Raw genomic sequence first — 17293 nt, 5'->3', positions numbered from 1 at the left:
GACATACTGCTCCTAAAAGGACAATGAAAAGAATTAGTGTGCAACCTGACTATAATGTCACCAAAAGGCATCAGCCTAAGATTGCTGCAAAGCCTTATGGGATGACACCGGAGACTGACCAGTGACCTTCCAGCTGGTTCGGTTGTTGACCTCTGTGACAGTTACAAAGTAAGGAGAGCGGAGTGGGATGTCAGCGTGTTCAGTTCTCCTCAGGAACAGGTTGATGTTGAAGTTAGTCACAGGAAACGTTAACCTCAGCACCTATAGTAAAAGGATGTTTTACAGTCAGTCAAAATATGTCTACTATTGTTCTACAATGTGGAAAATAGTAAAAACAAAGACATTTTCTTGAATGAGTGGGTGTGTCCAAACTTTTGACTGGTACTCTACATGCATATAAAATGAATAGACTAAATTTGATTAATGCTCCCAGCCAACAAGACCTAGTTATGCAGAAAGCAGTTTTATTAAAGATGCAGTCTGGAACTTACTTAACTGTGAATAACCAGGTTTTTACATTTTGGGCTGGATGTGTAAAATGTTACTCATATATGTACATAATCTATAAGTAGATTCTTTATCAAAACGCAGTTACACCGGAAATTCCAAGTTTGAAAACAAGTGGTTCTGATAACATGGGGCACATATTTTAGCAGAACAATTTCATCTTGACAGTGCTACTTTTGCAACCAGTGGCCAAAAATCCTAGAATGAATCTCTGACACAATAATATATTCTTTCTGGATGTTGTTTATATATGGTTTCTTCTTTGCATGGCAGAGTTTGAACTTGCATTTGTGGATGCAGTGATGTACTGTGTTCACAGAAAATGTTTCCGGAAGTGTTCCTGAGCCCTGCAGTGATGTCCACTGCAGAATCATGTCTGTTGTAAATGCAGTGCTGTCTGAGGACCCGAAGATCACAGCCATCCAATACTGGTTTTCACCTTTGTCCCTTGCGTTGATGAGATCCCCAAACTCTTTGCAATTTTAAGCTGTGATACGTTAATTGACCTAATTCCACTGAACAAAATTATAAACGCAACACTTTTGTTTTTGCCCCCATTTATCATGAGCTTAACTCAAAGATCTAAGACTTTCTCTATGTACATAAAAGGCCTATTTCTCTCAAATATTGTTCACAAATCTGTCTAAATCTGTGTTAATGAGCACTTTTCCTTTGCCAAGATAATCCATCCACCTCACAGGTGTGGCATATCAAGATGCTGATTAGACAGCATAATTATTGCACAGGTGTGCCTTAAGCTGGCCACAATAAAAGACCACTCTAAAATGTGCAGTTCCATCACACAGCACAATGCCACAGATGTCGCAAGATTTGAAGGAGTGTGTGGTTGACATGCTGACTGCAGGAATGTCCACCAGAGCTGTTGCCTGTGAATTGAATGTTAATTTCTCTACCATAAGCTGTCTCCAAAGGCGTTTCAGAGAATTTGGCAGTACATCCAACCAGCCTCACAACCTCAGACTACGTGTAACCACTCCAGCCCAGGACCTCCACATCCAGCATCTTCACCTCCAAGATCGTCTGAGACTAGCCACCCGGACATCTGCTGCAACAATTGCTTTGCACAACCAAACTGTCAAACTGTCAGAAACCGTCTCAGAGAAGCTCATCTGCATGCTCGTCGTCCTCATTGGGGTCTCGACCTGACTGCAGTTCCGTCGTCGTGACTGACTTGAGTGGGCAAACGCTCACATTCGATGGCTTCTTGCACTGTGGAGAGGTGTTCTCTTCAAGGATGAATCCCGGTTTTCAATGTACAGGGCAGATGGCAGACAGTGTGTATGGCATCGTGTGGGTGAGCGGTTTGCTGATGACAACGTTGTGGATCGAGTGGCCCATGGTGGCAGTGGGGTTATGGTATGGGCAGCCGTGTGTTATGGGCAACAAACACAGGTGCATTTTATTGATGGCATTTTTAATGCACAGAGATACCGTGACAAGATCCTGAGGGCCATTGTTGTGCCATTCATCCACGACCATCACCTCATGTTGCAGCATGATAATGCATGGCCCCATGTTGCAAGGATCTGTACACAATTCCTGGAAGCTGAAAACATCCCAGTTCTTGCATGGGATGTCACCCATTGAGCATGTTTGGGATGATCTGGATCGGCGTATATGACAGTGTGGTCCAGGTCCTGCCAATATCCAGCAACTTGGCACAGCCATTGAAGAGTGGACCAACATTCCACAGCCCACAATCAACAACCTGATCAACTCTATGCGAAGGAGATGTGTTGCACTGTGTGAGGCAAATGGTGGTCACACCAGATACTGAACGGTTTTCGGACCCCCCCAATACAGTGAAACTGCTAATGATAAATGGGGGCAAAAACAAAAGTGTTGCGTTTATAATTTTGTTCAGTGTATGATATTCCACAAGGTATAGTTTTTTAGCATCACACAATGTTTCCAATCTTTTGGTGCCTCTGTACCTTTTTTTAAACAAATACATTCACTCAAATTACATTTTCCCAGAAACAATAACATTTATCAATTTCAACATTGGATGTTGTCTCAGTACTATTTTCTATTGAATATACAGTTTAAATGATTTTCACATTATTGCATTGTTTTTCTTTACCACATTTTTTGGAAACAGGGTTGTACCTATTAGTACAAAATTGGTGTGTCAATGTTTTAGAAGAAAAAAAAGACATTTAGAAGACATTGATGACCGGTTAACATTGATGACTGGTGCTGATAATGGCTTTTTGATGCTCATGCGAATGTTGTCACAAGCTGGAGATTCTGACTCTTTCTCTCTATGTACCCTCTGTCTGCAGTCTGAGTTGATAGCTAGAGGAGAGACTTTCAGTAGGTCCGTACAGCCACATTCTTCAGCCGACTTCTTCCCAGCACACTGTTTATACCGGCCTGAGTTCTGTAGGGAGGCACACAATGCATCAAACACTCTGTAGAAGTGTCCCAGCTGAACAGCGGGAAGAAAAACAAAACCCAGCAGCAACAAAGATGCACATGTACACACACAAGACCACCAGAACTACTCACCTCAGAGCCGAGGCAGTGCTGTAATATGCGTGTGTGTGAAGGTGAACATCGTTACCTTGGAGATGGCGTAGAAGTCCCGGGGGCGGGCCTTACTTGGATCAGCGTTGTAGATGTTGTCTGTGTAAGGGATTGAAACACCTTTCCCAGAGGGAGGCCGGTAGTTAATCTGAAACACACCGACACACCTCGTTATCAGCTCAACCGGTTAACTCCGGTGACATCGTGCAGCAGGAACCTGTGGCTCTCTCCCTCACAGGCAGGCTGAACAGCCTTTTGTTGTTCATCTTGTCCACTGGGTCACCGTGGAGCCACTCGTGGTCACTGATTGGCTGTGGGGACACGTAGACGATTTGGAGTCCCTCGGGGCAGGTGTTCTGCAGCGTGAACGTGAAGGTCGAGGTGCTACACAACATAGAGGCTTCTGGGATGTTCACGGTCACTGTCGTGGTGGCCTACAGGGGAGAAGGGGGGGAACCAATTTCATTTGCAATCTGTCAATTCAGGACCTGAACTGAGATTGAATTACCATTCATTCAATGAACACATGAATTGGAGTTTCTGTTTACAAATAAACATTTGTTTTTGTAATTTAAACTATATAAGGAGGACAGGAGTGGACATGGAGGATAGAGAGGTGACAATCAGGATGAAGGTGACATGGAGGATGGAGGTGACGTAGATGATTGAGGAGACGTATAGGATGGAGGTGACGTGGAGGATGGAGGTGACGTGGAGGATGGAGGTGACGTGGAGGATGGAGGTGACGTGGAGGATGGAGGTGACGTAGAGGATGGAGGTGACGTAGAGGATGGAGGTGGCGTGGAGGATGGAGGTGACGTGGAGGATGGAGGTGACGTAGAGGATGGAGGTGACGTGGAGTATGGAGGTGACGTGGAGGATGGAGGTGACGTAGATGATTGAGGAGACGTAGAGGATGAAGGTGACGTGGAGGATGGTGGTGACGTGGAGGATGGTGGTGGCGTGGAGGATGGAGGTGACGTGGAGGATGGAGGTGACGTGGAGGATGGTGGTGACGTGGAGGATGGAGGTGACGTGGAGGATGGTGGTGACGTGGAGGATGGAGGTGACGTGGAGGATGGAGGTGACGTAGAGGATGGAGGTGACGTGGAGGATGGAGGTGACGTAGAGGATGGAGGTGATGTGGAGGATGGAGGTGACGTGGAGGATGGAGGTGACGTGGAGGATGGAGGTGACATGGATGATGGAGGTGACGTAGAGGATGGAGGTGATGTGGAGGATGGAGGTGACGTGGAGGATGGAGGTGACGTGGAGGATGGAGGTGACGTAGAGGATGGAGGTGACGTGGAGGATGGAGGTGACGTGGAGGATGGAGGTGACGTGGATGATGGAGGTGACGTAGAGGATGGAGGTGATGTGGAGGATGGAGGTGACGTGGAGGATGGAGGTGACGTGGAGGATGGAGGTGACATGGATGATGGAGGTGACGTGGAGGATGGAGGTGACATGGATGATGGAGGTATACCTTCTTACAAAGGTGACTGAAGGCAGTGAGGGTGAGCATGTGGTTGTTTGTTTCGTCCCAGGAGTGGACAGCTGTGACCCGGATGACCACAGGGTTGGTCAGGACCACACGCATGAACCTCTTATGGTACACCATGGACAGAGCTTCACACACACAACAGTCACCACACCGAAGGAAATACGGTTTAAAGTTGCAGCTCCGCCAATGTTTAATTGGTGAAAGGGCAACATCCGTTGTTGGATATTAAAAACAAAGGAGTTCCTGAAAGTAATAAACATTTTCAGAAGGATTTACAGAGAAATGCAGATTGTTTACCACATTGAAGGGGGAACATTACTCACAGTAGTCGGACATGAAGGCCTTGAAGGTGAAGTTGAGCTGCTCTCTGACATTGATCCTCACCAGAGCATTGTTCCTCAGACCGTCCAATGACTGCATGGCGTGACGACATGGCCCCTCCTTCATACCCCAACTGTCACAGCCTTGATGAATAAATGGATGGATTTCACACACTTTAAACCTAAAAACCATCAAATAATTTATCAGAGCGCCATCAACGGATGCGGTTTCTCTCCGTCTGACGTGTCCATTTAAATACACGCCTCATACTCAAACAGTTTCCCCAGAATTTTAATTGATTAGCGCGTCGCTCTGGGCAATCCCACTCCCACTGTCGTCGGCTCTATGCATCAGCGGTTTTCAGCCTAAAATGACCTATAACTAGGCATAATCTGGGTATTGACGCTAACCCCATAGCACAACCATAGCCACTGTAAAGCACTGACAGTTATACTGAACACACTACACACAGCAACCTGCAGAGTTGAAGAGCAGCCACTCGTTGTTCCGGTGCCTGATCACAGGGGGAACCAGGGCCGGCATGGTGGGTTTGGCCAAGGCACGGCCGTCGGACAACAGTCCGGTTATGAGATAGCTGCTGAAGCCGGGCGCTACCACAGTCTTCCCAACGTGGGATGAATTAAACCCCTTGGACGGATCTGGAAAAGACAGGGCAGCTGAGTGCAGGAGAAACTGCGGCGGGGTAGACTAAAGCTTTGAATTGTGAGTCGTGACAAACACAGACGATTCCTTTTGCAATCGCACCAGAGACTGTGGATAGAAATATTATCATAATTCACTTGGTGGGATATATAATCTAGCATGATACAAAATATATATTTGGGGGTAGCAAGCAGATCATGGCCCAAAACAACTTTTGGAATCCCTAAATGTTTTGAATGACAAGCTTTCTCTCCAGTTACCCAGGTCTCTGAGCTGCAATACAACACTGAGACCCTCTTGCCCGTCCTTCATCACTACAAGGTCGTGTGACTGCATAGGTTCTTCTTTTAGACTGGCGCCTTTGAACGGCTCCAGGATCTCCCCGACGACGGCCCCGGCGAACCCTTCTAGAAAGTGACTCCGGAACACATCTGTGATCACCATCATCCCACCGTCACTAAGAGAGGACAGACGCTTCAGTTAGGAAGGTAGCGTAAGCTTGTGTTACGGCTACACTTCCTGGTAATGTTGCAGATGGAGCCGTCCAGTCGGTAGACGCTGGGTGCCTCCCCCTTTCCAGGAGGGGACGGTTAAATGTGTTTGCTTTTAGAGGATCCGTAGTTGGATCTCGAACATTGGAGGAAGCTAAGCAGTTAGCACGGCACATCACAAAGCCTTCGACAAATGATTGCGACCTTATGAATGACCAATCAGTACTCCCTGCCACCGTGAGGAAATTGTTTCCGTTTATGAAATGATAGGTGGGACAGGTTTGTGGGACAACACTTTTTGGGTGTGGGATAACAAGGCAGTTCCTTTAAGAGGTATGAGGCCTTTGGGAGTCGACTAGTTGAGGACAGCTGAGGACAGTATTAAGTGAACAGTAGAGGGACAGTAGAGGGAAAGACTAGGACGAGAGCCCCCCCTCCCACCTGAAGTAGATGACCTTGCCCACATGATCGAGGGTGAAATGGCTGCCTCGGGTGTGCTGGTGGAGTTCATCAAGGCTTGGAGGGGTGGCAGCGTTCTCATGCAGCAGGACTGTGTGGTCTGTGGTGTACTGGAGGGCCAGAGGTTTGGCAAAGCCCATCTCATGTATCTACGGGGACACAAACAGGCCCACCCGGCAGGAGAACAAAACATTGCCACTATAGATTATGTGCTATAGGTTAAAGCCCTTTTGTACACTATAAGTTGTCAAAAAGTTACACATCGTATCTGTCCAGGACAGTTTTATACCATAACCCAGTCCTGTTCAGTGAGACATTTTCTCCAGACTGAACAGTATGTTGGTTTTTACCTCTAAACAGATACCCATTTACCCTTTTTATCTATTAGGTGGTCTATCTGGATGGTGCTGTCCCTACAATACAGACCTCTATTAGGTGGTCTATCTGGATGGTGCTGTCCCTACAATACAGACCTCTATGTGGTACTCTATCTGGACGGTCCTGTCCCTACATCACTGACCTCTATGAGGTGGTCTATCTGGACGGTGCTGTCCCTACATCACTGACCTCTATGAGGTGGTCTATCTGGACGGTGCTGTCCCTACACCACTGACCTCTATGAGGTGGTCTATCTGGACGGTGCTGTCCCTAAATCACTGACCTCTATGAGGTGGTCTATCTGGACGGTGCTGTCCCTACATCACTGACCTCTATGAGGTGGTCTATCTGGACGGTGCTGTCCCTACATCACTGACCTCTATGAGGTGGTCTATCTGGACGGTGCTGTCCCTAAATCACTGACCTCTATGAGGTGGTCTATCTGGACGGTGCTGTCCCTAAATCACTGACCTCTATGAGGTGGTCTATCTGGACGGTGCTGTCCCTAAATCACTGACCTCTATGAGGTGGTCTATCTGGACGGTGCTGTCCCTACATCACTGACCTCTATGAGGTGTTCTATCGGGATGGTCTTGTAGATGACTCCGCTGGGGTTATCTTTGCCCAGCTGAATGGCCATCAGGGTGCCCATGTGATCGCACAGCAGTGTGCTCGCCATGGCCAGTGTCTCGTTCAACCAAGCATGCCTGGCCAGACCTGCCAGAGGGCAGGGAGGTGGAGATGGGATGGGAATGCTGGTCGGTTCAAGTCTACGTACTACAGCTGCTACAGCGTATGGTCGCTGTTGTCCCACCTGACTTCATGATGTAGAGGTGTCCTTGGTCGGTGAAGAACACCACCACCCCAATGGCGTTGCAGCTCAGGGCGTTGATCACAATCTGATCATCCAGCGAGAACACCCACTTGAAGGTGGAGCCTCTGTCTGAGGACGTCCACACCTAAACAGTCCAGATGTAGATGACGGGTGTGTAAGGGCAGTATAATCAAGACAGAATGGTTCATATGCAGTACGTGAAGGGAACATATATTTGATAATTGGTTAGGGCCCTGAGTTTTCAACCTTTTGTGCGTGTGTGCGCGCAGATACCTCTGAACCATACAAAATAACACTGTTGTCCAACAGGAAGATTCCTGTGGGCTGGAAGTCTATAAGTGCTGTTGGGAACTTAGTACAACGATCGAGAGGTTGCTCCTCCTTGACCCCAAACACTGACACCATGGTTCCGTTTTCCTGAGTGGATAGGCACACCAAACATCTTTCAATGTGGAACACCACTGGTGAAACACCTCCTGCACCAATCGTTAATTGATCACACTTATTTTTCAGCTATCTGTGTTTGCATTTAAACTTGCATCTAAAAAACCTGTGGTTTGAAAACAATTTGTCAATCAGTTAAAGTTCTTCATTTATACAGTCCTGATCATTTGGAAGAAAGAGTTTATATACAGTATCTCACAAAATCTTTTCATGTGACAACACTGAAGAAATAACACTTTGCTACAATGTAAAGAAATAAAACTTTGCTACAATGTAAAGTAGTGAGTGTACAGCTTGTATAACAGTGAGTTATTTTGAGGGGACGGCAAATGTACACTGTTATACAAGCTGTACACTCACTACTTTACATTGTAGCAACGTTTACGAACATTTACTAAAATGTGAGGGGTGTACTCACTTTTGTGAGACACTGTATACCTGCATACTTGATACATACATAAAGGTCATACAGAAATCTATTTAACCTCAACCCCATACATTTTGTGGAGTGGACAGATGTTTGTTTTTAGCAGACGGAAGGTCTGACGGCACAGAAACGGGGTGTTTAGGAAAGGTTATTGTCTTGTGGAAATGCTGCTGGTGTCAGCCAACAATAAGCACCACCCAACTCCTTGGTAATCGGTGGAGTTGAGTTTATTTCTACAAAAGGCACCTTAGTGTGTGAGAGCAGAAGGCCGGTGTCTTGGTGGCGGTCATAGAGGAAGGACAGGTAACGTTGTTTGGGGTTCTTTGTGATTTCGTCAGTGGAGGCCTGGCAGAGGAACCACCTCTTGAAGGGGTACTTGCTGTACACACACTTAGAATTCTGCCCCAGACAAATGCAGGTTAAAACACAACAGAGTACTATGGTGAATAACATTCTTAAGCAACCATTTTAATGACACCTACCAGGATTTCATCTTCTCCTTCATTGGAAATCAAACTGATCGTGTCATCTAAAGACAGAGACGACACAGACTGAAACTCCTTTCCACAAAAAGAACAAAAAATCTAAATATGTACATTTTATTTGGGATTATTATTGTGCCATACCACTAAAATAGATGCGATCCGTCACACATTGAGAGGAAAACCAAATAGTTGTTGCAGAATAGTCCATCTATGAAAGACAAGCAGTCAGTTGTTAGGTGTTTATGGGGAGGCACTGTGCCACAACTATATCGGAGAATAGCCTGAAATGACATGACTACAGACCTGAGCCAGAGCAGGAAGGAAGAGCAAGGTGAACTGAAAGAATCACAGACAAATGTCAGTACCACAGCACAAACTGTTCAGAGAAAATATTTGTTGATGACTGAGGACCATGAGCAATGTTTGTGCCAACTGAATAGTGGGTGCTGCATTATTTTGGTGGAGACCTGTCGTTAGTCCCCAATGGGAAAAATAGGGGTTAAGACAGTCAGAACTGTTGAACTGGGGTGAGGGGCTAGTGGTTAGGTTCAGGGTTACAAGTTAGGTTTAGGGTTAACAAGTATTTTTAACATTTTATTTGGCCAGAGTTTCAGATCTGAGAAGATAGGATAAGGTTTTAAATGGATCAAACGGATCATGGGCATGATCAAACGGATGGGGAGGGGCAGTAAAAATGTTTGTTTTTTAAATGTATGCACTCATTTTCCTAGTGTATGTGCATGTTTGCGTGTGGTACATTAAGAGGGCCTGTGACAGGAGACAGCAGATCCTGGCTGATGAAGAGTCCCCGATTGGTCAGTAGGAACAGGTGACAGTTGGTCAGCTTCAGGTCTACGATGGAGATCCCAACACAGCCAGACACGCACACTGTAGAGATAGCAGGTCAGGGGTTCAAGGGTCATTGACAAGACGACCCTCAGGAATACCGGAAGCATTCTCTTCCACACACAGTAAGCCTGCTCATGACGGTATCGACCCAGCTGTATTGCTCCAGTCCTAGGTAGCCCCCCTATTGTATCGACCCAGCTGTATTGCTCCAGTCCTAGGCAGCCCCCTATTGTATCGACCCAGCTGTATTGCTCCAGTCCTAGGCAGCCCCCTATTGTATCGACCCAGCTGTATTGCTCCAGTCCTAGGCAGCCCCCTATTGTATCGACCCAGCTGTATTGCTCCAGTCCTAGGCAGCCCCCTATTGTATCGACCCAGCTGTATTGCTCCAGTCCTAGGCAGCCCCCTATTGTAACGAACCAGCTGTATTGCTCCAGTCCTAGGTAGCCCCCTATTGTAACGACCCAGCTGTATTGCTCCAGTCCTAGGCAGCCCCCTATTGTAACGACCCAGCTGTATTGCGCCAGTCCTAGGCAGCCCCCTATTGTATCGACCCAGCTGTATTGCTCCAGTCCTAGGCAGCCCCCTATTGTATCGACCCAGCTGTATTGCTCCAGTCCTAGGCAGCCCCCTATTGTAACGACCCAGCTGTATTGCTCCAGTCCTAGGCAGCCCCCTATTGTAACGACCCAGCTGTATTGCTCCAGTCCTAGGCAGCCCCCTATTGTATCGACCCAGCTGTATTGCTCCAGTCCTAGCCAGCCCCCTATTGTAACGACCCAGCTGTATTGCTCCAGTCCTAGGCAGCCCCCTATTGTAACGACCCAGCTGTATTGCTCCAGTCCTAGGTAGCTCCGTATTGTAATTCTATGGATGTGGCTGAGACTGCCATCAACTGACCTATAATATCACATATAACCTATTGATCACTCCTTCTATAATCAACACATCTCTCTGGCTTCCCCCACAAAGTTACATCCTTCTGGCTTATTCTGCATGCAACTCCATTGTAGACTGCTGACTCACACACTGATTGGGGTTGGTTTAATAGCCGATGTTTGCCTTTACAAATTCAAAACCACTAACTCAATTACACCCCTATGCACATATGATTTTTTTAGTAATTAATTTGCAATTTATTGCATGACATAAGTATTTCATAAACCTGTAAAGCAGAACTTAATATTTGGTACAGAAACCTTTGTTTGCAGTTACAGAGATCATACGTTTCCTGTAGGTTTGCACACACTACAGCAGGGATTTTGGCCCACTCCTCCATACAGACCTTCTCCAGATCCTTCAGGTTTCGGGGATGTCGCTGGGCAATACGGACTTTCAGCTCCCTCCAAAGATTTTCTATTGGGTTCAGGTCTCGAGACTGGCTAGGCCACTTCAGGACCCTGAGATGCTTCTTACGGAGCCACTCCTTAGTTGCCCTGGCTGTGTGTTTCGGGTTGTTGTCATGCTGGAAGACCCAACCACGACCCATCTTCAATGCTCTTTCTGAGGGAAGGTGGTTGTTGGCCAAGATCTCGCGATACATGGCCCCATCCATCCATCCTCCCCTCAATACGGTGCAGTCGTCCTGTCCACTTTGCAGAAAAGCATCCCAAAAGAAAGATGTTTCCACCTCCATGCTTCATGGTTGGGATGGTGGTCTTGGGGATGTACTCATCCTTCTTCTTCCTCCAAACAGGGCGAGTGGAGTTTAGACCAAAAAGCTCTATTTTTGTCTCATCAGACCATATGACCTTCTCCCATTCTTCCTCTGGATCATCCAGATGGTCATTGGCAAACTTAAGACGGGCCTGGACATGCGCTGGTTTGAGCAGGGGGACCTTGCATGCACTGCAGGATTTTAATCCATGACGGCGTAATGTGTTACTAATGGTTTTCATTGAGACTGTGGTCCCAGCTCTCTTCAGGTCATTGACCAGGTCCTGCCGTGTAGTTCTGGGCTGATCCCTCACCTTCCTCATGATCATTGATGCCCCACGAGGTGAGATTTTGCATGGAGCCCCAGACCGAGGGAGATTGACCGTCATCTTGAACTTCTTCCATTTACTAATAATTGTGCCAACAGTTGTTGCTTTCTCACCAAGCTGCTTGCCTATTGTCCTGTAGCCCATCCCAGCCTTGTGCAGGTCTACAATTTTATCCCTGACGTCCTCACACAGCTCTCTGGTCTTGGCCATAGTGGAGAGATTGGAGTCTGTTTGATTGAGTGTGTGGACAGGTGTCTTTTATACAGGTAACGAGTTCAAACGGGTGCAATTAACACAGCTAATGAGTGGAGAACAGGAGGGCTTCTTAAAGAAAAACTTACAGGTCTGTGAGAGCCGGAATTCTTACTGGTTGGTAGGTGATCAAATACTTATGTCATGCAATAAAATGCAAATTCATCATTTAAAACTCATACAATGTGATTTTCGTCTCTCACAGTTGAAGAGTACCTATGAAAAAAATGACAGACCTCTACATGCTTTGTAAGTAGGAAAACCTGCAAAATCGGCAGTGTATCAAATACTTGTTCTCCCCACTGTATATCTAAACAGAAATGTGACGGATAAGATGCCCTACCTTCACTGATCAAGCTGCACAGTGTCCTGGTGGCATTGAACCACCGTGCCTGAGAGGTGAAGGCCGAGCCGGTGACACTGAGGACCACTCCTACAGTTAGACAGGGAACACACAAGCAACGCCAGTGACTGACTACAGGCAGGGGGAACACTTACTGGGAATGTTTGAGGACAGCGTTTCAAAGCGTTACTCATTCATTCTGATACAAGCATGCAGACACACAGACACAGGGAGCATCAAGCTCCTGTTTGTTAACCTGTCACTAATGAGTTAATATTAAATGTAGGTTGTTCTGTCTCTCTGCATACATTCCTTTTTTGGTATTAAGTAACGCATGTTTTCTGTGGACCCCAGGAGGAGTAGCTAGCAGCAGCTTTTTGGAACTGGACAATGGAGACCCAAATTTAAAAAAATTCTATACTCATTCCTCACCTGTGTGCGTCCCTGGAGCAAAGACAGGTGCTAGCACGGCCACATCAGCAGCACAGGGACTCTGGCTGACCTGGAGCTTCACGACGTGGTGGAGGTGGGGTTCAATGATGTGAGATGACACCTCCTCCCCTATCGCCCACTGCAGGATGGGCTCTGAGGGAGAGATGTCATGGCTAGTGCGATTACGACCGACTCACTGAAGATCATACTTAAACTGCTTAGATATAAACTGCAACCTTAAAAACTGTAAGTAACAGCAGATAAAAGCATCTGCCAAATGACAAATAAAAGTCCATGAGGGATAGACAGGTAACATAGAAATTACTATCAACCCCAAGTTGTTTGACCAAATTGTCATTATTGAAAATGACCATTACAGCTAGATCGTGGCGGGCCATATGTGGCATGATGGACCATGAAGAACAGACTGTCTATCTCTACTAAGCTAACGCTGCATTTATTCACACAAAATAAATGCAGGCAATATGTTCTTTAGAGATTGGAAAAAATATGAAAGAAATGTGACCACCATGATATACTCATGAACTTTTGATAAAACCCTTGGGCTGAAAATTATTTATTCCGCCAACTTGAAAAATAAGCCACAATGCCAGAAATCAAGCAGCTGAGTATATAATAATATTCAGCAACAAAATTCTTATCAGCCAACTCTTAATGTGTATCTATGTCGTTCGACATCAAGCAACTCATCCTCACTACAGCATTCTGTTCTGTCTGCCAAATGAACTGTACAACCACTTGACATGTCAGGATATTTAAATAGTTGTAATTGATTGTAAAGTACAGTACCACAATTTGGTCATATAAGCGACCCCCCGCCCCATTTGTTTCAGCAACAGGTCCTCCCGACCACTAGTTCTACCTCTGGCCACGTCCAGTAGCGTTCCCTTCAGTGGGTCCAGAATGGATCCCTTCTTGCTGAACATAGAGAGGCTATGGAACATACTGAACTCCACATACCATTCATCTACAGGGGCTGGCGCTAAGACAGGGAGGAATGGGGGTAGAGAGAGACAGAGTGAAGACAGGTGTAAACAGGCCGGTCAAGCCTGTTAAAGGCTGCTGAAAGTAGTTTCTGTTGTTGTAGCGCTACTACATATAATGGTCTTCAAGTAATCAGCTCAATAATGATAAATAATGTTACCTGTGTTGATGGTAATGTTTTTTCTGGGGATGTTCACTCTCCAGGACGATGCATTCTAATAAACAGAAGAAATGCACAGTTACATTAGACATTTATTCTTGAAACTATGAGTTTTCATGGAATTTAGGTAATGAATCAGGCCATTGATTTGGATGTGTGTATCTCCAAATCCTAATCCTAACTCATCTTACCATAATTAACTTGAAGGCGAAGGTGGCTGAGTTAGTGCTGTTATAGATGGCCATAGTTGGCACAAGGCCGGATGAGGTGTAAAGCTCTAATTGGTTCAGGTACTGTCGTGCAGAGCTTCCTGGTTTCTTAGGTAACATGCAATCCACCACCTTGAATAAATTAGAATAGAATAACTTAAATAGAATTAACCATATGATTGACCTTTTTGCTTCAAGTTGATATGGTAAAGGTCTAAAACAAAACAAACCTACACATTAAAATCATGTTCTTTCAAGTTCTCTTTTGTATGGATGATGGTAAAAATATGTATGGATGATGGTAACAAAATTAAATGAAACTGAATGATCATGCATTGCAATAATTTATTCAGAAAAAGTCTACAAAAATGCAATGCAATAGCTGAAATAGATTCAAGTAGCCATTTCTTATAACTGTCTATCCGTCTTTTACATGGACTGGGAGGAATTATTGCCCACTACTCTTTACATTACTGCTTCAAATGTGTCCTGTTCAAGGTCTTTCTATGCATGCATGGCCCCTAACAGCATTTTGATAGGATTGCGATCCAGGCTTTGAATTGGCCATTCCATGATCCTCCATTTCTTCTTTATTTGCCATTCTGTTGTAGCTTTGTTTGTGTTTTGTATTAACATGTTGCAAGATCCATTCTCAAAACAGTTTCAGCTTTTTGACAAATGGCCTCAAACTGTCCTCAAGAATTCTCTGGTACAATAAAGAAATCATCATTGACTCAGTGATGACAAGTTAGCCAGAATTTGAGAAAGAAAATCAGTCCCACACTATAAGGCCATCACACCCATGCTTCACGGTTGGTATGATGTTCTTCTGCTCAAAGGCAGTGTTTTGTTTTTTGCCCAACATCAAGTCTAGCATTAATTGCAGCTGTTTATAACAATTTTGGTAATATTTTGCAGTTTAACTTGTTCACTAACCAGTGAAGAGTGAGATACCTTTTGTTTAATTTCTGTTAATTTTAATAGCATGAATGGTTTCAAAGTAAATTCTGTTTGCTGTGATTAGTGATTAGAAATTGGGTTACCTTTATTAAGGAATTTGGTTGTCCAAATACAAAGAAAAAACGTTCCAGGGGCTTACTTCACATGACTGTAGATGCTGTAAATGTGTAGTAGGTAGGGTGTATAAATGAGAGGTTGTCAGTGTTGCCAGATGGAGAGGTTTCTTGCAAAATGGGGTCATGTTTTATGACAGTGTGCCGGAAAAGATGGGCTTGGGCGGGTTGATTTAGAGTTGTATAGAAAAAATAGCGTTTGGGTATTTTGAGTCTGCAGGTGATTGTTCAGTATACTGTCACTAAAATCTGGCAACCCTGCAGGTAATAGGTAAGCGAGTCAGGTACTGTATATATACGTGTTTAGTAGTAGGTACTGTACATGAATGTTTGACGAGTACTGCTTCTGGAGAACATACCAGGTTTTCCAGACTGAGGTACAATCGAACCCTGTTGCTTTCAACTTGTCCTGACACACATTGAAATAATTTCTGCTCCGCTGGTTCACCTGGGTATACATAAATCAAAGTAATTAGCTGTTAAACCGCAACATGTAATTTGTTCGCATCGATTTGACAAAAAAGCCTGAATATTTTACTGCAGTAGCTAGGTAGCTAGCAACGCCAATGTTAGCAGTAGCTAGCTAGCTAGCTAGTTACTTTTTACAGCTGACCTGATATAGTGTAGGTTCCTAACGTCACCCTCATTAGCAAAATGCTTAGGATGACAATCATTTGGTTCACCTACAGAAAATATTTGGAAATTATTTGTCATTTGTTAACGCTGTCTATAAAACGAAATGTAAACTGTATTCACATGCAAACATCTAACCCTAGCTGAGGCCAATTTAAGATACTAGCTAGCCTGATTTTTACCTTGACCGAAGGTAGAAGATTCCCCATAGTATTGCCGCCTCTGAGTGTTCTTACAAGTGTTCTTACTAGCTAGTGATTTCGCAATTTCGATGTGCTACGTTTGCCAGAAAACTAGATTAGATCACAACAATGGGCTAGAGAGCGCTAGAAAAATTATCACTTTCAACCGTTTTAACCTGAGAAAATAAACTTAACGTTTTTCAAAAATGATATTTTATTTGTTTAATGCAAATAACATAGTCCTGTCAGCATAGAAATAAAAGCACCATTAGTTATAAAAATCCATGAGTTGGTTAGGTGACCACACTGGGGGAGTATCTTCTTTCCAACAGATACTCACCAAGCCATTGTAATTACATGTTCTTAGGTAGAAAAACAAGGCCACTGTCAATGGCCATCCTCATTCCAAATTCGTTAGCTATATCTAAAAAGCCCTAGTCTTTTAATCTATCCATAAAGATGCACTGTGTGTTCTTAAGCTCACCAAGTTCATGTAACAATTCAGACTATTCCCCCTTCCCTCAATCAGGAAATAATTGGATGCAATAGTGCACCACAAACAGGTCCCGATTTTGGCTTGTGAGCACCACTTTCACAACTCCTGGAAGAAATGATATAAAAACTCTACAGTGCATCTTTAAGGGAATACCTCTACTAAATCTAGCCTGGTCCCATACTGTGTCACAGAGTTGGTTACAAACCATCTAGTATGGTCCTGGGTTACCACACCAGTTACCCAAGATGTAGCCATTCTGTTTTAAATGATGTGTAGCCAACGTTTCCACAGAGATAAGTTGGCTAAAGCAGAGTGGACTAACCCCACCCCGTCCTACCCATCCCCTTCTTTTTGGGATGCAATTCAAACAGCTATGGTTCAGTGATGATATTGATTTGTGTACTGTGTCCACTTGGAGAATCATAAATTCCCAACCCTGTGTTTGGCAGTGTGACATGAATCAATCCCTTCAGCCGTTTCTCTCTCTTAGCTTCCCGGAGGTCCTTGCCATTAAGTCCACAGGGCTTAGTTGGAGAGACATTGTAGAATGCTCACATATTTGAAATAAAGTTATTTACCCAGACAGGGCGTGTCTTCATGAAACCTCGCA

The 17293-nt window shown here is 44.9% G+C and overlaps 1 protein-coding gene across 6 annotated transcripts in view; it reads right to left on the bottom strand.

Annotated features, from left to right (window-relative positions):
• LOC105026085 (cation channel sperm-associated protein subunit beta) overlaps positions 1 to 17293 on the bottom strand; it is an 18204-nt gene extending 911 nt beyond the window's left edge. The window contains exons 1-25 of one of the 6 annotated variants that reach the window (XM_034297467.1): positions 16188 to 17293; positions 15986 to 16055; positions 15732 to 15820; positions 14282 to 14431; positions 14091 to 14145; positions 13809 to 13928; positions 12926 to 13078; positions 12494 to 12583; positions 9822 to 9952; positions 9368 to 9400; positions 9206 to 9272; positions 9062 to 9108; positions 8826 to 8978; positions 7982 to 8125; positions 7688 to 7832; positions 7439 to 7590; positions 6478 to 6644; positions 5806 to 6002; positions 5353 to 5541; positions 4885 to 5025; positions 4544 to 4686; positions 3294 to 3491; positions 3095 to 3205; positions 2801 to 2911; positions 120 to 261 (exon numbers count right to left, since the gene is read on the bottom strand). In XM_034297467.1, the coding sequence (XP_034153358.1) occupies positions 120 to 261; positions 2801 to 2911; positions 3095 to 3205; positions 3294 to 3491; positions 4544 to 4686; positions 4885 to 5025; positions 5353 to 5541; positions 5806 to 6002; positions 6478 to 6644; positions 7439 to 7590; positions 7688 to 7832; positions 7982 to 8125; positions 8826 to 8978; positions 9062 to 9108; positions 9206 to 9272; positions 9368 to 9400; positions 9822 to 9952; positions 12494 to 12583; positions 12926 to 13078; positions 13809 to 13928; positions 14091 to 14145; positions 14282 to 14431; positions 15732 to 15820; positions 15986 to 16055; positions 16188 to 16214 (3025 nt within the window). In that variant the 5' untranslated portion in view covers positions 16215 to 17293. Of the gene's footprint in view, positions 1 to 45; positions 262 to 2800; positions 2912 to 3094; positions 3206 to 3293; positions 3492 to 4543; positions 4687 to 4884; positions 5026 to 5352; positions 5542 to 5805; positions 6003 to 6477; positions 6645 to 7438; positions 7591 to 7687; positions 7833 to 7981; positions 8126 to 8825; positions 8979 to 9061; positions 9109 to 9205; positions 9273 to 9367; positions 9401 to 9821; positions 9953 to 12493; positions 12584 to 12925; positions 13079 to 13808; positions 13929 to 14090; positions 14146 to 14281; positions 14432 to 15731; positions 15821 to 15985; positions 16056 to 16187 lie in introns of those variants that run through there. The other 5 variants (XM_034297468.1, XM_020054399.2, XM_034297470.1 and 2 more) reach the window with 5 other exon arrangements.

This window comes from Esox lucius, chromosome 15 (genome assembly GCF_011004845.1).
Source record: "Esox lucius isolate fEsoLuc1 chromosome 15, fEsoLuc1.pri, whole genome shotgun sequence".
Classification (NCBI taxonomy): Eukaryota; Metazoa; Chordata; class Actinopteri; order Esociformes; family Esocidae; genus Esox; species Esox lucius.
Note: the sequence above shows the minus strand (reverse complement) of the source record. Positions and strands in the feature narration are given on the sequence as shown.